The sequence below is a fragment of the Oncorhynchus masou genome, chromosome 24 (assembly GCF_036934945.1).
Source record: "Oncorhynchus masou masou isolate Uvic2021 chromosome 24, UVic_Omas_1.1, whole genome shotgun sequence".
In the NCBI taxonomy this organism is placed as follows: domain Eukaryota; kingdom Metazoa; phylum Chordata; class Actinopteri; order Salmoniformes; family Salmonidae; genus Oncorhynchus; species Oncorhynchus masou.
The window spans coordinates 35,266,977-35,286,605 of record NC_088235.1 but is presented as its reverse complement, the minus strand read 5'-3'; the positions used below and the strand labels follow the sequence as shown (position 1 = coordinate 35,286,605).

At 46.7% G+C, this 19,629-nt stretch overlaps 1 protein-coding gene across 1 annotated transcript in view; it reads right to left on the bottom strand.

Moving 5' to 3' along the window:
- The window catches only part of abca5 (ATP-binding cassette, sub-family A (ABC1), member 5), a 125,457-nt gene that overhangs the window by 46,517 nt on the left and 59,311 nt on the right, over nucleotides 1–19,629 (bottom strand). The window contains exons 14-25 of the mRNA XM_064933733.1: nucleotides 9,677–9,815; nucleotides 9,426–9,516; nucleotides 8,595–8,734; nucleotides 8,265–8,384; nucleotides 6,102–6,303; nucleotides 5,605–5,771; nucleotides 5,196–5,323; nucleotides 4,539–4,676; nucleotides 4,191–4,304; nucleotides 2,918–3,088; nucleotides 651–764; nucleotides 205–411 (exon numbers count right to left, since the gene is read on the bottom strand). Of these exons, the coding sequence (XP_064789805.1) occupies nucleotides 205–411; nucleotides 651–764; nucleotides 2,918–3,088; nucleotides 4,191–4,304; nucleotides 4,539–4,676; nucleotides 5,196–5,323; nucleotides 5,605–5,771; nucleotides 6,102–6,303; nucleotides 8,265–8,384; nucleotides 8,595–8,734; nucleotides 9,426–9,516; nucleotides 9,677–9,815 (1,731 nt within the window). The remainder of the gene's footprint in view (nucleotides 1–204; nucleotides 412–650; nucleotides 765–2,917; nucleotides 3,089–4,190; nucleotides 4,305–4,538; nucleotides 4,677–5,195; nucleotides 5,324–5,604; nucleotides 5,772–6,101; nucleotides 6,304–8,264; nucleotides 8,385–8,594; nucleotides 8,735–9,425; nucleotides 9,517–9,676; nucleotides 9,816–19,629) is intronic.

The following is a 19,629-nucleotide window of genomic DNA, read 5'->3' as shown; positions in this document are numbered from 1 at the left end:
CTGGGGAGAAACAATGTGTGTGATGTGCTGTATGTCTGTCTACAAAAAATATTGATATGCTAGCATGCTGTATGAAACAGAAATAATTTCCTACCAGACACAAAGTAAGCAACAACAATAAACCCAATCCATGTTAGACCTCAACATCTCCGTACTCTGACTCCTATTCCTACTATAATGTCCAGGGCATTTCCTGCTACTTACAGATAGGACAGCAATGAGCAGGTTCTTCCAGAGGAAGTCCTCTTCATAGAGGGAGGGCAGGAAGGTGGCCTTGGTGATAGAATTAAGGCAGCCCATTAAGGGGTAGAGAGGGTTGAAGAAACATAGTGTATTGTGGAGGATCCTCGTCAGCCCGGGGTTGTCGTTTACAAATGACAGCTGGACGATGGAGGCAGACACCACACACACCTAGAATGCAACAGAACGACACACACACACAAAATAACCAAACAAAGTAATATAGCTGCTCCCACATTGACACAAATCATTAATCTACTTATATTGTTTTTCACTATAGATGAAACTTCGTAATAAAAACAAACGGTTTTGTTAATATTGTAAGAATGTTGCATGAACGTTGTAATGTTGTGTGTGAACGTTATATAAATGTTGTGTGACAGGGAGGGAGGGAAGGTTGTTGTTCTCACCATCATGGAGACCACAGAGAAGAAGTCTCTGTTACTCTGGACGCGTGTGAACATGAAAGACACCACATAGGCGAACAGGATCATAGCTGGACCAAAACCTATGAGACACAGGATCTATAGAAAATAAGATAGATGGAGAGAGAGTCAGTCTGAGGGAGTGTACAGTGGCATGAAAAAGTATGTGAACCCTTTGGAATTACCTGGATTTCTGCATAAATTGGTCATAAAATTTGATCTGCTCTTCATCTAAGTCACAACAATAGACAAACAGTCTGCTTAAACTAATAACACACAATTATACGTTTTCATGTCTTTATTGAACACACCATGTAAACATTCACAGTGCAGGGTGGGAAAAGTATGTGAACCCTTGGATTTAATAACTGGTTGACCATCCTTTGGCAGTGTTAGCTATTTATGTTATTCTTCAATAACACAAACTCCAAAGCAAATCAGGGGGAGAAAAATAGGTTTATTTGAAAAGGACAAATCAGGATGTTATGCTGGTAGGTAGATGTTCAGTCTCCCATCTCCTCAGCTTTTCTCCACCGAACAAAGGAACAGGCTGCCATTTATAACCCCCCACCGTAACCTGGGGTTGAGTAATCAGAAGTCATTGCAGTACAACTTGGCCAATGGCCAGTAACAAGTATCCTGCCCCCGACTCAATGTACAGACTAATGAAAACGTGGCACACGTCGCTCTGAGTTCAGGAGTGACATTCCACACATTCTAAACAGATGTTGAACTGAAACCCAACTCCTATTTACAATTTGCTATTGACCATTAGTATTCTAGTACTCTCGTCCTCTGCGTTGTGTATTTATCTTCAAATTATTCTTAAAGCAGCAATAACCTCAACCCAAAGTTTTCTGTTGTTGCGGATCAGACCTGCAAAACAGTCAGGAGGAATTTTGGACCATCCCTCTTTACAAAACCGTTTCAGTTCAGCAATTTTCTTTGGATGTCTGGTGTGAACTGCTCTCTTGAGGTCATGCTACAGCATCTCAATCGGGTTGAGGTCAGGACTCTGACTGGGCCACCCCAGAAGGCATATTTTCTTCTGTTGAATCCATTCTGTTGTTGATTTACTTCTGTGTTTCGCATCATTGTCCTGTTGCACCACCCAACTTCTGTTGAGCTTCAATTGGTGGACAGATAGCCTAACATTCTCCTGCAAAATGTCTTGATAAACTTGGGAATTCATTTTTCCTGTTGATGATAGCAAGCTGTCCAGGCCTTGAGGCAGCAAAACAGCCAAAACCATGATGCTCCCTCCACCATACTTTAGGGTTGGGATGAGGTTTTGATGTGTCTTTTTTTCTCTCGACACATAGTGTTGTGTGTTCCTTCCAAACAACTCAACTGTAGTTTAATCTGTTCACAACATATTTTGCCAGTATCGCTGTGGAACATCCAGGTGCTCTTTTGCAAACTTTAGACGAGCAGCAATGGGTTTTTTTGGACAGCAGTGGCTTCTTCCGTGGTGTCCTCCCACAAACACCATTCTTCTTTAGTGTTTTACGCATCGTAGACTCGTCAACAGAGATGTTAGAATGTTCCAGAGATTTCTCTATGTCTTTAGCTGACACTAGGATTCTTCTTAACCTCACTGAGCATTCCATCTTTGCAGGACGGCCACTCCTAGGGAGAGTAGCAACAGTGCTGAACTTTCTCTATTTATAGACACTTTGTCTTGCCGTGGACTGATGAACATCAAGGCTTTTAGAGATACTTTCGTAACCCTTTCCAGCTTCATGCAAGTAAACAATTCCTAATCTTAGGTCTTCTGAGATCTCCTTTGTTCGAGGCATGGTTCACATCAGACAATGCTTCTTGTGAATAGCAAACTCAAATTTTGTGAGTGTTTTTTATAGGGCAGTGCATCTCTAACCAACATCTCCAATCTTGTCTCATTGATTAGACTCCAGGGTAGCTAACTCCTGACTCTAATTAGCTTTTGGAGAAGTGATTAGCCTAGGGGTTCACATACTTTTCCCAACCTACACTGTGAATGTTTAAACGCTATATTCAATATAGACAAGAAAAATACAACAATTTGTGTGTTATTAGTTCAAGCACACTTTGTCCATTGCTGTGAATTAGATAAAGATCAGATCAAATTGTATGACCAATTTATGCAGTAATCCAGGTAATTCCAAAATGTTCACATACTTTTTCTTTCCATTGTATGTGTGTGTTGTTTCTGACTGACCACGGAAGTGTGCATGTGTACTGTACTAGACACGCGAGTCTAACTAACTGACCACTGCGGTGACGTTGCTAGAGGTAAGCAGGTTGGCAGTATGGAAGGAGAAGAGGATGCTGGTCATGGTGGTCAGTATGAGGTAGTAGAAGGGGATGTCCACTGCAGCCTGACCACACCAGTACGCAGACGGGACCAGGCCAGAGATACGCAGCGTTGAACGGCACTTTATCTAGGATTGAGAAGAGAAAGGAAAGAGTTCAGTCAATATGGAAAGCACACCAAATGCATGTTTTTGTATGTAGATCACAAAAGGAGTGCCTTTTTTGTTGTATTGTAGGCTTTCAGTTTCACCGCTATTGTTGTTCAATCAATCACCAATGAGGTCATTTCTGAATCGGGAGAAAACTGAAAGCTCCAGACAGTTCTGCATTAGAGCAGTCCCAGACAGTATTCATGGAAAGTCTACTATTCTGTGAATCGATTGCTTAGTGCTTACCCTCCACGTCTCAGGTGAATTGACTGGTTAGTGCTTACCCTCCCCGTCTCGGGTGAATCGACTGGTTAGTGCTTACCCTCCACGTCTCAGGTGAATCGACTGGTTATTGCTTACCCTCACCGTCTCGGGTGAATCGACTGGTTAGTGCTTACCCTCCCCGTCTCAGGTGAATCGACTGGTTATTGCTTACCCTCACCGTCTCGGGTGAATCGACTGGTTAGTGCTTACCCTCACCGTCTCGGGTGAATCGACTGGTTAGTGCTTACCCTCCCCGTCTCGGGTGAATCGACTGGTTATTGCTTACCCTCACCGTCTCGGGTGAATCGACTGGTTAGTGCTTACCCTCCCCGTCTCAGGTGAATCGACTGGTTAGTGCTTACCCTCCCCGTCTCAGGTGAATCGACTGGTTAGTGCTTACCCTCCCCGTCTCAGGTGAATCGACTGGTTAGTGCTTACCCTCCCGTCTCAGGTGAATCGACTGGTTAGTGCTTACCCTCCCCGTCTCAGGTGAATCGACTGGTTAGTGCTTACCCTCCCCGTCTCGGGTGAATCGACTGGTTAGTGCTTACCCTCCCCGTCTCAGGTGAATCGACTGGTTAGTGCTTACCCTCCCCGTCTCAGGTGAATCGACTGGTTAGTGCTTACCCTCCCCGTCTCAGGTGAATCGACTGGTTAGTGCTTACCCTCCCCGTCTCAGGTGAATCGACTGGTTAGTGCTTACCCTCTCCGTCTCAGGTGAATTGACTGGTTAGTGCTTACCCTCACCGTCTCGGGTGAATCGACTGGTTAATGCTTACCCTCTCTGTCTCGGGTGAATCGACCGCTTAGTGCTTACCTCTCTGTCTCGGGTGTGGTCCATGGCGAAGTAGGCAGGCATGCCTGCAGCTAGCATCCCCAGTATGATAGCCTCAATGTAGACCAGAGCATATGACGTGGCGTCGGGAATTTGCTAAGGAGAAGAACATAGGGAACGTAAAATTATTGTAGCATGATGCTCACTCTTTCAGGTACCTTTTGTTAATTCGATAGATACATGGATAAATATACTTTATTGCTTGTGTATGTCTGTAACAAGTTTTAGATAGAATATAACTGAATTTATCTAGACTATTGCTGTACGTGCTATTCTAACTAAACCATCACGGTGTTATTCCAATCATTAGTTTTATTGGACTTGACTTACATAGTCGAAGGGCTTGGTCCAGGTGTGGATGCGTTGTGTGCCGTTGAGACCTCGTAGGATGGCGTTACTGAGGACGTTGACTGTCATGGGCAAAGAGTGGACGGTAGTACTGTTGAATGCTACACTGTATCTGAAACCCTGCAAAGCGGAGAAAGAAAAAAGGGTCCGTTGTCAATGGTTGTCTGTGTGTGTGTGCGTAGGCGTGCTTGCGTAAAGCTTTGCTTAACTGAAACCCTATAACCAGACAGAAGAGTCAATCAAGGACCGGGCATTTAAAGTGGCATTAGTGGCCTCTCTATGTCTTCTGATCTTATGCCCCAATTATTGGCAAAAGAGCTGATTTGATTTTGATTGGTCAAAATAGTCCGAGGGGGGGGGATCAGAATTGGGCTGCCTGTGTAGACACATCCTATGTGGCTCTGCGCCATAGACAGACAGCCAGGGTAAACGTGAACCACTCTACTGAAGCACCCTACTACCAATTAGGGCACTTGCTGCATAACTAGCCTCAGCCTAAGAGCACTCCATATAGCATCTAATTTAGAACCATCCACATCATGCATATAATCAGAGGGTAAACCGCCCACACACATACACACTCACAGAGAGAAAGAAAGAATGTCACCCTTCTGTAGAAGAGGGGTTATTATTTTTCACCTTGTTGGATCCGGTGACGTTGATGGCTGCACTGTGAGGAGCACAGGACATGTAGTCTGTGTTCTTCATCATCTCCACCTTGATGTCCTGAGATTCCAGGTTACGGATGAAGTCGGAGATATCCGAGCCTGCACAGAGAAACAGACCACAGTTGTTTTGTGTGTGTTTCTAACCAGTGTGTTTCTACTCTCGTATTCAGCCATTCATATTCTGTGAACAGATGCTGCTAGGAACTCTACTGCTTGGGAAGAGCTAGATAGAGAACAAAGTATTTCAGAGCTGTAGTGATGGGAGGAGAACACAGTATTCAAGAGTATCAGTTCACAGTATAGACGAGAGTATGGACTAACCTGATGAGTTCTGGACCAGTAGACTGGTGGTGTATTTCCTGACTGATTGGCTGACGTACCTGATGAGTTCTGGACCAGTAGACTGGTGGTGTATTTCCGGGGAGCCTGGTTCGGTCTCAGCAGGTAGATGGGGAGAAACTGCCGTTCTGGAGCGTGGATCTGGATGTTCCCCGTAGCCAGAGACAATACTAGCACAGCAGCTAGGAAGACCAGGAACAATGCCAGACTGAGAGGGGGAGAGAGTGAGACACACACAAATACATTGAGTAACTGTCTCCCCTGCCACCACATGTATCAAATGGACCTTTGACCCACACTGACACTGTGTTGGGGTTCACACTCACACCCAGAACAGTTCCCTGTCCTTCTCAACCCAGACTAGCCCATGTAGCCAAAGGCCTTCCTCTCTCTCTACATGTTGAGCATGTGGGGAGGGAACTGCTTACCTCCCTATTATCTTGCCTATAGCCTTAGTACAACAACACAGTGTATAAGGTCAATAATGTCATATTAGGTTCGGTAATAGAGAGGTAAGCAGTTCCCTCCCCAGACTCACGTGTAGACAAAGGCCTTCCTCTCTCTCTGCATGTTGAGCATGTGTAGCCAGGCCACGGTGCTGAACTGCTGTCTCCACAGAGCATGGCCCTGGACCGCCTCTGGCTTGCTGTCAGAGAAGGTCAGTAGTCTTTGGTCAGTGTCGTCCAGAGAGGATGCATCACCCTCATCCTCAACCTGCTCCTGGTTGAACACACTGTAGTCTGGAGACGGGAGGGGTGGGAGAGAGGAATATGTTATTAGGCTACTCAACAGGGTTGTACTTTTCGGGCTCACTGTTTAAAATGTTTTTGAAGGGCCTCCCGGGTGGCGCAGTGGTTAAGGGCGCTGTGCCACCAGAGACTCTGGGTTTGCACCCAGGCTCTGTCGTAACCGGCCGCGACCGGGATGTCCGTGGGGCGACGCACATTTGGCCTAGCGTCGTCCGGGTTAGGGAAGGGTTGACCGGTAGGGATATCCTTGTCTCATCGCGCACCAGCAACTCCTGTGGCGGGCTGGGCGCAGTGCGTGCTAACCAAGGTTGCCAAGGTTGTTATCGGAGGACGCATGACTTTCAACCTTCGTCTCTCCCGAGCCCGTAAGGGAGTTGTAGCGATGAGACAAGATAGTAGCTACTGAACAATTGGATACCACGAAATTGGGGAGAAAACGGGGTAAAATTCCCCCCCAAAAATTGGTTTGTTTTTGAACAGAAAACGAAAAATTATATTTCTAATTGGACAAGTCCTCTCCCTGTTTGTCAGTTTTCTTCAGTTCGGTGCCTAATGAATACGACCTAGTAACATAGTTGTCAGTAGATTGCATCTTATGATCACATGTGAAGTTAATGTGATAACATGGGCGAACATAAAACTACACGTGACAACGTGAAATAAATGTGAAATAAATGTGACATGGGATTCAAAATGTAAATGTGAGAATATGAAATGACATGTGACAACATTTGAGCACATGTGAAAGCTGAGATGTCCAATATCATTTAGAATACTACTTTAAAATGAATAGTTGATGTTAATGGATAGTATGCGGCTGTATGCTGATTTACTTGGGACTCAACCTCACTTGGGATTTGAACTCACAACATCTTGGTTGCTAGCTACCGGATGTTGCTGCTGCACCACCAGATCTATGGGCATAATGGAGATTGGCTATATATTTATTGCCAAGAATACGTTTGCAATTTGTCTAAAGTTGCAGTAAAAATAAAGTAACAACGTACAACTTCTTATTTCTATAAACATGACAGTTTATTTTGATGGTTTCACATGTGAAAACATGTGGAAATATCACATGTGGAATCATGTGGAAATATCACATGTGGAATCATGTGGAAATATCACATGTGGAATCATGTGGTTTTTCCATAAGGGCAGGGCTTTAAAGTGCGACCAAGGAGTTTTATTATGGGAACACTGTGCGATTATGAAAGAAATCTCCCAGATAATAATTGTTGTAATGATAATGTTTCCGAATACCCTAGAGAAAAAAGTGAAAACGTCTTGATTCTAGCACAACCAGTACCAAAAGATCTGACCCATATTACCGCAACATGTTTATCTTCCTATAGTGGATCACTAGGACCCCATTTCACATTCATAAACCATGTCGTTGGTTGTTTTAAAACTACTTGAGCATTGTTAAATAATTTGTTCAATCATGTTACCTCATTGGCTAGCTAGCTAACAACATGGTAACTTTACCAGTATATCCAAACATTTGCAGGCACAGAAGGAAAGCAAAAGGGATTTCTTCTTCAGGAGGTCAATGATCATAGCAATGAATGAAAGACCTGGTACATGGTACAACTTTCAATAGGAAAATAGTGTTTTTACACAATGTAGAAACCTAATATTCCACAAAAGACTATGTAATTTAAAATGACAAGTATTTGGATCAACATTTTAGGTTTTATAATAAACTCATGTCTTTACAGTGTTACATATTCGTTTCTAGGTCACAACATATGCTGCAAAAGTAGCTAGAATTCATGTAGGCCGTATCTCAATAAATAAAATGTAGAATGTTTTCTGGTGCTCCAAAATATAATGTGGTGCTCCTAACTTTGTGGTGCTCCTAACTTTTTTAATAAAATTTGATTTGATTTGACCAGTGCATGTGAATGTAGAGCCCTGCTTAGTACAGAAGGAGAGAAAAGAAGGCTCACCAGCCTGGTCCACCTCAGCCTCAGCCTCCAGACGAAGAAACACATCCTCCAGCGTTGTCATGGACACCCCGTAGTTGATGATGCCCAGGTCTGGCCTGCAGTCTAGTTCTGAGAACAATCCTGAGAGAGTGAAGTCAAGGTACAGTAAGTACAGAACCACAGATCTAAAACTCTACCTGCTATATATTAATAGAAATATAATTCCTCGAAAGTGAATAGCCCCTCGGACTATAGCAATTTGACTTCCCCGTCATGGGTACACTCAATAGGAATTATATTTCTATGATAGGCGCGATCAACTGAGCTGTAGCACAGAGATTAGTTTCTGACCTGAAAAGGTGTCCATGCTTTCGAAAGGGAGGGTGAATGTCAGCTCAGCCTCTTGTTGCCGTGACAACTGCGCCTTGGGGACGTGGTGCTTGACCAATGATGTGACACCATCCACCTCACACCGTCCACCAATAGACATTCTATAGGAAGGGAAAAAAAACATGATTTAGCTATGGTATGTATGCATCAGTCTTACTGTCATCAAACAACATGATTTAGCTGTGGTATGTATGCATCAGTCTTACTGTCATCAAACAACATGATTTAGCTGTGGTATGTATGAATCAGTCTTACTGTCATCAAACAACATGATTTAGCTGTGGTATGTATGAATCAGTCTTACTGTCATCAAACAACATGATTTAGCTGTGGTATGTATGCATCAGTCTTACTGTCATCAAACAACATGATTTAGCTGTGGTATGTATGCATCAGTCTTACTGTCATCAAACAACATGATTTAGCTGTGGTATGTATGCATCAGTCTTACTGTCATCAAACAACATGATTTAGCTGTGGTATGTATGCATCAGTCTTACTATCATCAAACAACATGATTTAGCTGTGGTATGTATGAATCAGTCTTACTGTCATCAAACAACATGATTTAGCTGTGGTATGTATGAATCAGTCTTACTGTCATCAAACAACATGATTTAGCTGTGGTATGTATGCATCAGTGTTACTGTCATCAAACAACACGATTTTTGAAGAAACAATTTTTGAAGAAACAATCTGCTGGATGGCTTAAATAGGTCAAAACGCTTTAGGTCGAGATATGTTTTATAGTGTATTTTTTGTGACATTTAGAGAGCTGTCTGCCGAAATTACCTGAGGTGGTATCCTACTCCACACTTGGTCTTGAGATATAGGGAAGAACCAACACACTTAAGTTGGCCCTGAGAGATCACAGCTTTGCGGTCTAGAAGGGAACGGGAAAATGAAAGAGAGAGAGAGAAAGAGAGAAGAGAAAAGGAGAAATTGAGATGGCGAGTGAAAGACGTAAGTGTATTGAGGGATAGAGAGAACCCTGCTACAGATGAACACATTGTTAGAGATAGATAGGGAAGAGATGGGTGTACCAGCGAGTATGTCTGCCTCGTCCATGTAATGAGTGCTGAGCACCGTGACTCTGCCTGCTCTGCGACTCTTCAGCAGAGACCACACCTGGTGTCTGGAACAGGGGTCCATACCAGCAGTAGGCTCATCCAGGAGCAGGATCTAAACATATACACACACGCAAAATCTAATCAAATTGTATTTGTCACATGCTTCGTAAACAACAGATGTGGACTAACAGTGAAATACTTACTCATAGGAACTTCCCAAAAATGCAGAGAGAAAGAAAATAGAGAAATAATAGAAAAGTAAAACATGTAATAATAAAAGTAACAATAGATACACAATGAGTAGCAATAACTTGGATATATACACTGTACAAGGGGTACAAGTACCGAGTCGATGTGCACGAGGTAATTGGGGTAAATATGTACAGTACCAGTCAGTCAAAAATTTGGACACACCTACCATAATTGCTGGACTATTAAGCGCACCTGAACATAAACCGCACCCTTTGAATTATTAAAAAAGTATGTATTTTGTACATAAATAAGCCGCACATGTCTATAAGCCGCAGGTGCCTACCGGTACATTGAAACAAATTAACTTGTTCACTATCTTCCTCCTCCTGTGCACTGAAGTCATCTCCTTCGGTGTCGGAGTTGAATAGCCTCAGAATTGCTTCATCCGATGTTGGATTGTCGCTCTCGTCACTTTCATCCGGAGGCAAATACCCCGCTGAGCTCATGCTGCCCCTTCAACACGCAGCAGTCCAGCCTTTTGAAACCCGTTGATGATAGTGGATTTTTTGACAATGCTCCACGCTGTCAGGACCCACTGGCAGACTTGACCATAAGTTGCTCTTCGCATGCAGCCCGTTTTAGTGAAGGATTTCTCCCCACTTGTCATCCAAGCCTCCCACTGTACAAGGAGCGGCACCTTAAATGCACAATTTACACTGATGTCGAGTGGCTGCAAATACTTTGGGCCATCTGCTTTTCTTCCCTCTGAAAGCTTTTGTTGTCTTTTTGCACTGAGTCAGTTCCTCACGCTGCTGTTTCCAACGTCTTATCATCGACTCATTAAGGCCAAGCTCCCGTGCAGCAGCTCTATTTCCTTTTCCAACAGCCAGATCGATCGCCTTCAACTTGAACTTGCATCATATGCATTTCTCCGTGTCTTTGCCATGATGAGGGTGACAAAATTACTACCGTAATCAGAATGTCAGAATCAGTTTGAGCGCGCTCGATTTGCATCACATTATGTGACGGTGCTCAGTTTTTTGGGGGCATGGATCTTGTGAAAGCGGGAAAAATCCATAAATTAGCCGCGTCATTGTATAAACCGCGAGGTTCAAAGCATGAGAATAAAGTAGCGGCTTATAGTCCGGAAATTACGGTACTCATTCAAGGGTTTTTCTTTATTTTTACTATTTTATACATTGTAGAATAATATTGAAGACATCAAAACTATGAAATAACACATATGGAATCATGCAGTAACCCAAAAAATGTATTTTAGATTCTTCAAAGTAGCCATAATTTGCCTTGATCACAGCTTTGCACACTCTTGTCATTCTTTCAACCAGCTTCACCTGGAATGCTTTTCCAACTGTCTTGAAAGTTCCCACATATGCTGAGCACTTGTTGGCTGCTTTTTCTTCACACTGCAGTCTGACTCATCCCAAACCATCTCAGTTGGTTTGAAGTCAGGGGATAGTGGAGGCCAGGTCATCTGATACAGTACTCTATCACTCTCCTTCGTCAAAAAGCCCTTACACAGCCTGGAGGTGTGTTGGGTCATTGTCCTGTTGAAAGACAAATGACAGTCCTACTAAGTGCAAACCACATGGGATGGTGTATTGACGCAGCATGCTGTGGTAGCCATGCTGGTTAAGTGTGCCTTGAATTCTAAATAAATCACCAACAGTGTCACCAGCAAAGCACCCCCACACCATCACAACACCTCCTCCATGCATCACGGTGGGAACCACACATGCGGAGATCATCCGTTCACCTACTCTGCGTCTCACAAAGACACGGCGGTTGGAACCAAAAATGTCAAATGGATTCATCACACCAAAAGGACAGGTTTCCAGCGGTCTAACGTCCATTGCTCATGTTTCTAGGCCCAAGCAAGTCTCCTATTATTGGTGTCCTTTAGTAGTGCTTTCTTCACAGGAATTCTACCATGAAAGCCTGATTTATGCATTCTCTTTTGAACAGTTGATGTTGAGAGGTGTCTGTTACTTGAACTCTGAAGTATTTATTTGGACTGCAATTTCTGAGGCTAGTAACTCGAAGTAACTTATCATCTGCAGCAGAGGTAACTCTGGGTCTTCCTTTCCTGTGGCAGTCCTCATGAGCCAGTTTCATCATAGCGCTTGATGGTTTTTGCGACTGTACTTGAAGAAACTTTAAAAGTTCTTGAAATGTTCCAGAATGATTGACCTTGAAGTAATGATGGACTGTCCTTTCTCTTTGCTTATTTGAGCTGTTTTTGTCATAACATGGACTTGATATTTGACCAAATAGGGCTATCTTCTGTATACCCACTTACCTTGAAACAACACAACTGATTGGCTCAAACACATTAAGGAAAGGAATTCCACAAATGAACGTTTAACAAGGCACACCAGTTAATTGAAATGCATACCATTTGACTAGCTCATGAAGCTGGTTGAGAGAATGCCAAGTGTGCAGAGCTGGGGCGGCTACTTTGATTTGTTTAACTCTTTTTTGCTTAATACATGATTCCATATGTGTTATTTCATAGTATATGTTGCCACTTTTATTCTACGATGTAGAAAATAGTAAAAATACAGAAAAACCCTGCAATGAGTAGTTGTGTCCAAACTGTCCAAAAATGTGCTTTTCTTTCAAAAACAAGGACATTTCTAAGTGACCCCAAACGTTTGAACGGTAGTTTGTGTTTGGATGTGTGTATACATACAGTTGAAGTCAGAAGTTTATATATACCTTAGCCAAATACATTTATACTCACTTTTTCACAATTCTCGACATTTAATCTTAGTAAAATTCCCCTGTCTTAGGTCAGTTAGGATCACCAATTTATTTTAAGAACGTGAAATGTCACAATAACAGTAGAGAGAACTATTTATTTCAGCTTTTATTTCTTGTATCACATTACCAGTGGGTCAGAAGCTTACATACACTCAATTAGTATTTGGTAGCATTGCCTTTAAATTGTTTAACTTGGGTCAAACGTTTCGGGTAGCCTTCCACAAGCTTCCCACAATAAGTTGGGTGAATGTTGGCACATTCCTCTTGACAGAGCTGGTGTAACTGAGTCAGGTTTGTAGGCCACCTTGCTTGCACACACTTTTCAGTTCTGCCCACAGATTTTCTACGGGATTGAGGTCAGGGCTTTGTGATGACCACTCCAATACCTTGACTTTGTTTTCATTAATCAATTTTGCCACAACTTTGGAAGTATGCTTGGGGGTCATTGTCCATTCGGAAGACTCATTTGCAACAAAGCTTTAACTTCCTGACTGATGTCTTGAGATGTTGCTTCAATATATCCACATAATTTCCCTCATGATGCCATCTAGTTTGTGAAGTGCACCAGTCCCTCCTGCAGCAAAGCACCCCCACAACATGATGCTGCCACCCCCGTGCTTCACGGTTGGGATGGTGTTCTTCGGCTTGCAAGCCTCCCCCTTTTCCCTCCAAACATAACAATGGTCATTATAGCCAAACAGTTCAATTTTTATTTTGTCAGACCAGAGGATATTCCTCTAAAAAGTACGATCTTTGCCACCATGTGCAGTTGCCAAACGTAGTCTGGCTTTTTTATGGCGGTATTGGAGCAGTGGCTTCTTTCTGGCTGAGCAGCCTTTCAGGTTATATTGATATAGGACTCGTTGTACTCTGGATATAGATACTTTTGTACCTGTTTCCTCCAGCATCTTCACAAGGTCCTGTGCTGTTGTTCTGGGATTGATTTGCACTTTTCGCACCAAAGTACGTTCATCTCTAGGAGACAGAACGAGTCTCCTTCCTGAGTGGTATGACGGCTGCATGGTCCGATGGTGTTTATACTTGCGTACTATTGTTTGTACAGATGAACTTGCTAACTTCAGGTATTTGAAAATTGCTCCCAAGGATGAACCAGACTTGTGGAGGTCTACAATTTCCTTTTGAAGTCTTGGCTGATTTCTTTTGATTTCCCCATTATGTCAAGCAGAGGCACTAAGTTTGAAGGTAGGCCTTGAAATACATCCACAGGTACACCTCCAATTGACTCAAATGATGCCAATTAGCCTATCAGAAGCTTCTAAAGCCATGACACACACACACGCATGTTCAAAAGTTGTGTCATTGTTTTTGAAAGAAAAGCACACATCTTGTCCATTAAAATAACATAAAATTGATCAGAAATACAGTGTAGACATTGTTAATGTTGTAAATGACTATTGTAGTTGGAAATGGCTGAAATTGCAAAAGGGTTTTCTAATGATCAATTAGCCTTTTAAAATGAGAAACTTGGATTAGCTAACACAACGTGCCTTTGGAACACAGGGTGATGGTTGCTGATAATGGGCTTCTGTACACCTATGTAGATATTCCATTAAAATAATCAGCTTTTTCCAGCTACCATAGCCATTTACAATATTAACAATGTCTACACCGTGTTTCTGATCAATTTGATGTTATTTTTGCGGACATTTTTTGTTTGTTGCTTTTCTATTAAAAAACAAGGACATTTCTAAGTGACACCAAACTTTTATGATCTACCCTCTAAATGTTTTATTTTTTGAATGAACTATTTATCAGTCTTATAGCTCGGTGGTAAAAGCTGTTCAGGCTCCTGTTGGTTCCAGAATTGGTGCATCGGTACCGCTTGCAGTGCGGTAGCAGAGAGACAGACAGAGAGCGAGAGACAGACAGAGAGCGAGAGACAGACAGAGAGCGAGAGACCGAGACAGACAGACCGAGAGCGAGAGACAGAGAGAGCGAGAGACCGAGAGACAGAGAGCGAGAGAGCGAGACAGAGAGCGAGAGACCGAGACAGAGAGCGAGAGACCGAGACAGAGAGCGAGACAGAGAGCGAGAGACCGAGACAGAGAGCGAGAGACCGAGAGCGAGACCGAGAGCGAGACCGAGAGCGAGACAGAGAGCGAGACAGAGAGCGAGACAGAGAGCGAGAGAGCGAGACAGAGAGCGAGAGAGCGAGACAGAGAGCGAGAGACCGAAACAGAGAGCGAGAGACCGAGACAGAGAGCGAGAGACCGAGACAGAGAGCGAGAGACCGAGACAGAGAGCGAGAGACCGAGACAGAGAGCGAGAGACAGAGACAGACAGACCGAGAGCGAGAGACAGAGAGAGCGAGAGACCGAGAGACAGAGAGCGAGAGAGCGAGACAGAGAGCGAGAGACCGAGACAGAGAGCGAGAGACCGAGACAGAGAGCGAGAGACCGAGAGAGAGCGAGAGACCGAGACAGAGCGAGAGACCGAGACAGAGCGAGAGACCGAGACAGAGAGCGAGAGACCGAGACAGAGAGCGAGAGACCGAGACAGAGAGCGAGAGACCGAGACAGAGAGCGAGAGACCGAGACAGAGAGCGAGAGACCGAGACAGAGAGCGAGAGACCGAGACAGAGAGCGAGAGACCGAGACAGAGAGCGAGAGACCGAGAGAGAGCGAGAGACCGAGACAGAGAGCGAGAGACCGAGACAGAGAGCGAGAGACCGAGAGCGAGAGACCGAGACAGAGAGCGAGACAGAGAGCGAGACAGAGAGCGAGACAGAGAGCGAGACAGAGAGCGAGAGAGCGAGACAGAGAGCGAGACAGAGAGCGAGAGAGCGAGACAGAGAGCGAGAGAGCGAGACAGAGAGCGAGAGAGCGAGACAGAGAGCGAGAGACCGAGACAGAGAGCGAGAGACCGAGACAGAGAGCGAGAGACCGAGACAGAGCGAGAGACCGAGACAGAGAGCGAGAGACAGAGAGAGAGCGAGAGACAGAGAGAGAGCGAGAGACAGAGAGAGAGCGAGAGACAGAGAGACAGAGACAGCGAGACAGAGACAGCGAGACAGAGACAGCGAGACAGAGAGCGAGACAGAGAGCGAGACAGAGAGCGAGCGAGAGACAGAGAGCGAGCGAGAGACAGAGAGCGAGCGAGAGACAGAGAGCGAGCGAGAGACAGAGAGCGAGCGAGAGACAGAGAGCGAGCGAGAGACAGAGAGCGAGCGAGAGACAGAGAGCGAGCGAGAGACAGAGAGCGAGCGAGAGACAGAGAGCGAGCGAGAGACAGAGAGCGAGCGAGAGACAGAGAGCGAGCGAGAGACAGAGAGCGAGCGAGAGACAGAGAGAGAGCGAGAGACAGAGAGAGAGCGAGAGACAGAGAGAGAGCGAGAGACAGAGAGAGAGCGAGAGACAGAGAGAGAGCGAGAGACAGAGAGAGAGCGAGAGACAGAGAGAGAGCGAGAGACCGAGAGAGAGCGAGAGACAGAGAGAGAGCGAGAGACAGAGAGAGAGCGAGAGACCGAGAGAGAGCGAGAGACCGAGACAGAGCGAGAGACCGAGAGAGAGAGAGACCGAGAGAGCGAGAGACCGAGAGAGAGCGAGAGACAGACAGAGAGCGAGAGACCGAGACAGAGAGCGAGAGACCGAGACAGAGAGCGAGAGACCGAGACAGAGAGCGAGAGACCGAGACAGAGAGCGAGAGACCGAGACAGAGAGCGAGAGACCGAGAGCCCGAGACCGAGACAGAGAGCGAGAGAGCGAGACAGAGAGCGAGACAGAGAGCGAGAGACCGAGACAGAGAGCGAGAGACCGAGACAGAGAGCGAGAGACCGAGACAGAGAGACCGAGACAGAGAGCGAGAGACCGAGACAGAGAGCGAGAGACCGAGACAGAGAGCGAGAGACCGAGACAGAGAGCGAGAGACCGAGACAGAGAGCGAGAGACCGAGACAGAGAGCGAGAGAGACAGAGAGAGAGCGAGAGACAGAGAGAGAGCGAGAGACAGAGAGAGAGCGAGAGACAGAGAGACAGAGAGCGAGACAGAGAGCGAGACAGAGAGCGAGACAGAGAGCGAGACAGAGAGCGAGACAGAGAGCGAGACAGAGAGCGAGACAGAGAGCGAGACAGAGAGCGAGCGAGAGCCAGAGAGCGAGCGAGAGCCAGAGAGCGAGCGAGAGCCAGAGAGCGAGCGAGAGACAGAGAGCGAGCGAGAGACAGAGAGCGAGCGAGAGACAGAGAGCGAGCGAGAGACAGAGAGCGAGCGAGAGACAGAGAGCGAGCGAGAGACAGAGCGAGCGAGAGACAGAGAGCGAGCGAGAGACAGAGAGCGAGCGAGAGACAGAGAGCGAGCGAGAGACAGAGAGCGAGCGAGAGACAGAGAGAGAGCGAGAGACAGAGAGAGCGAGAGACAGAGAGAGAGCGAGAGACCGAGAGAGAGCGAGAGACAGAGAGAGAGCGAGAGACCGAGAGAGCGAGAGACCGAGAGAGAGCGAGAGACCGAGAGAGCGAGAGACCGAGAGAGAGCGAGAGACCGAGAGAGACCGAGAGACCGAGAGAGCGAGAGACCGAGAGAGAGCGAGAGAGAGCGAGAGACAGACAGAGACCGACAGAGAGCGAGAGACCGAGACAGAGAGACCGAGACAGAGAGCGAGAGACCGAGACAGAGAGCGAGAGACCGAGACAGAGAGCGAGAGACCGAGACAGAGAGCGAGAGACCGAGACAGAGAGCGAGAGACCGAGACAGAGAGCGAGAGACCGAGACAGAGAGCGAGAGACCGAGACAGAGAGCGAGAGACCGAGACAGAGAGCGAGAGACCGAGACAGAGAGCGAGAGACCGAGACAGAGAGCGAGAGACCGAGACAGAGAGCGAGAGACAGAGACAGAGAGCGAGAGACCGAGACAGAGAGCGAGAGACCGAGACAGAGAGCGAGAGACAGAGAGCGAGAGACCGAGACAGAGAGCGAGAGACAGAGAGAGAGACAGACAGAGAGCGAGAGACAGTGTGAGAGACAGAGAGAGAGCGAGAGACAGAGACAGACAGAGAGCGAGAAAGACAAAGAGCGAGAGACAGAGAGACAGAGAGCGAGAGAGAGACAGACAGTGAGCGAGAGAGACAGACAGTGAGCGAGAGAGACAGAGAGAGAGAGACAGAGAGCGAGAGAGACAGAGAGACAGAGAGACAGAGAGAGAGACAGACAGACAGACAGAGAGAGCGAGACAGACAGAGAGAGCGAGACAGACAGAGAGAGCGAGACAGACAGAGAGAGCGAGACAGACAGAGAGAGCGAGACAGACAGAGAGAGCGAGACAGACAGAGAGAGCGAGACAGACAGAGAGAGCGAGACAGACAGACAAACAGACAGAGAGAGCGAGACAGACAGACAAACAGACAGAGAGAGCGAGACAGACAGACAAACAGACAGAGAGAGCGAGACAGACAGACAAACAGACAGAGAGAGCGAGACAGACAGACAAACAGACAGAGAGAGCGAGACAGACAGACAAACAGACAGAGAGAGCGAGACAGACAGACAAACAGACAGAGAGAGCGAGACAGACAGACAAACAGACAGAGAGAGCGAGACAGACAGACAAACAGACAGAGAGAGCGAGACAGACAGACAAACAGACAGAGAGAGCGAGACAGACAGACAAACAGACAGAGAGAGCGAGACAGACAGACAAACAGACAGAGAGAGCGAGACAGACAGACAGACAGACAGACAGACAGAGAGAGCGAGACAGACAGAGAGAGCGAGAGACAGACAGACAGAGAGCGAGAGACAGACAGACAGAGAGCGAGAGACAGACAGACAGAGAGCGAGAGACAGACAGACAGAGAGCGAGAGACAGACAGACAGAGAGCGACAGACAGACAGACAGAGAGCGACAGACAGACAGACAGAGAGCGACAGACAGACAGAGAGCGAGCGAGAGACAGACAGACAGAGAGCGAGCGAGAGACAGACAGACAGAGAGCGAGCGAGAGACAGACAGAGAGCAAGCGAGAGACAGACAGAGAGCGAGCGAGCGAGAGACAGAGAGCGAGCGAGAGACAGACAGAGAGCGAGCGAGAGACAGACAGAGAGCGAGCGAGAGACAGACAGAGAGCGAGCGAGCGAGAGACAGACAGAGAGCGAGCGAGCGAGAGACAGACAGAGAGCGAGCGAGCGAGAGACAGACAGAGAGCGAGCGAGAGACAGACAGAGAGCGAGCGAGAGACAGACAGAGAGCGAGCGAGAGACAGACAGAGAGCGAGCGAGAGACAGACAGAGAGCGAGCGAGAGACAGAGAGCGAGCGAGAGACAGAGAGCGAGCGAGAGACAGAGAGCGAGCGAGAGACAGAGAGCGAGCGAGAGACAGAGAGAGAGCGAGAGACAGAGAGAGAGCGAGAGACAGAGAGAGAGCGAGAGACAGAGAGAGAGCGAGAGACAGAGAGAGAGCGAGAGACCGAGAGAGAGCGAGAGACCGAGAGAGAGCGAGAGACAGAGAGAGAGCGAGAGACCGAGAGAGAGCGAGAGACCGAGACAGAGAGCGAGAGACCGAGACAGAGAGCGAGAGACCGAGACAGAGAGCGAGAGACCGAGACAGAGAGCGAGAGACCGAGACAGAGAGCGAGAGACCGAGACAGAGAGCGAGAGACCGAGACAGAGAGCGAGAGACAGAGACAGAGAGCGAGAGACCGAGACAGAGAGCGAGAGACCGAGACAGAGAGCGAGAGACAGAGAGCGAGAGACCGAGACAGAGAGCGAGAGACAGAGAGAGACAGACAGAGAGCGAGAGACAGTGTGAGAGACAGAGAGAGAGCGAGAGACAGAGACAGACAGAGAGCGAGAAAGACAAAGAGCGAGAGACAGAGAGACAGAGAGCGAGAGAGAGACAGACAGTGAGCGAGAGAGACAGACAGTGAGCGAGAGAGACAGAGAGAGAGAGACAGAGAGCGAGAGAGACAGAGAGACAGAGAGACAGAGAGAGAGACAGACAGACAGA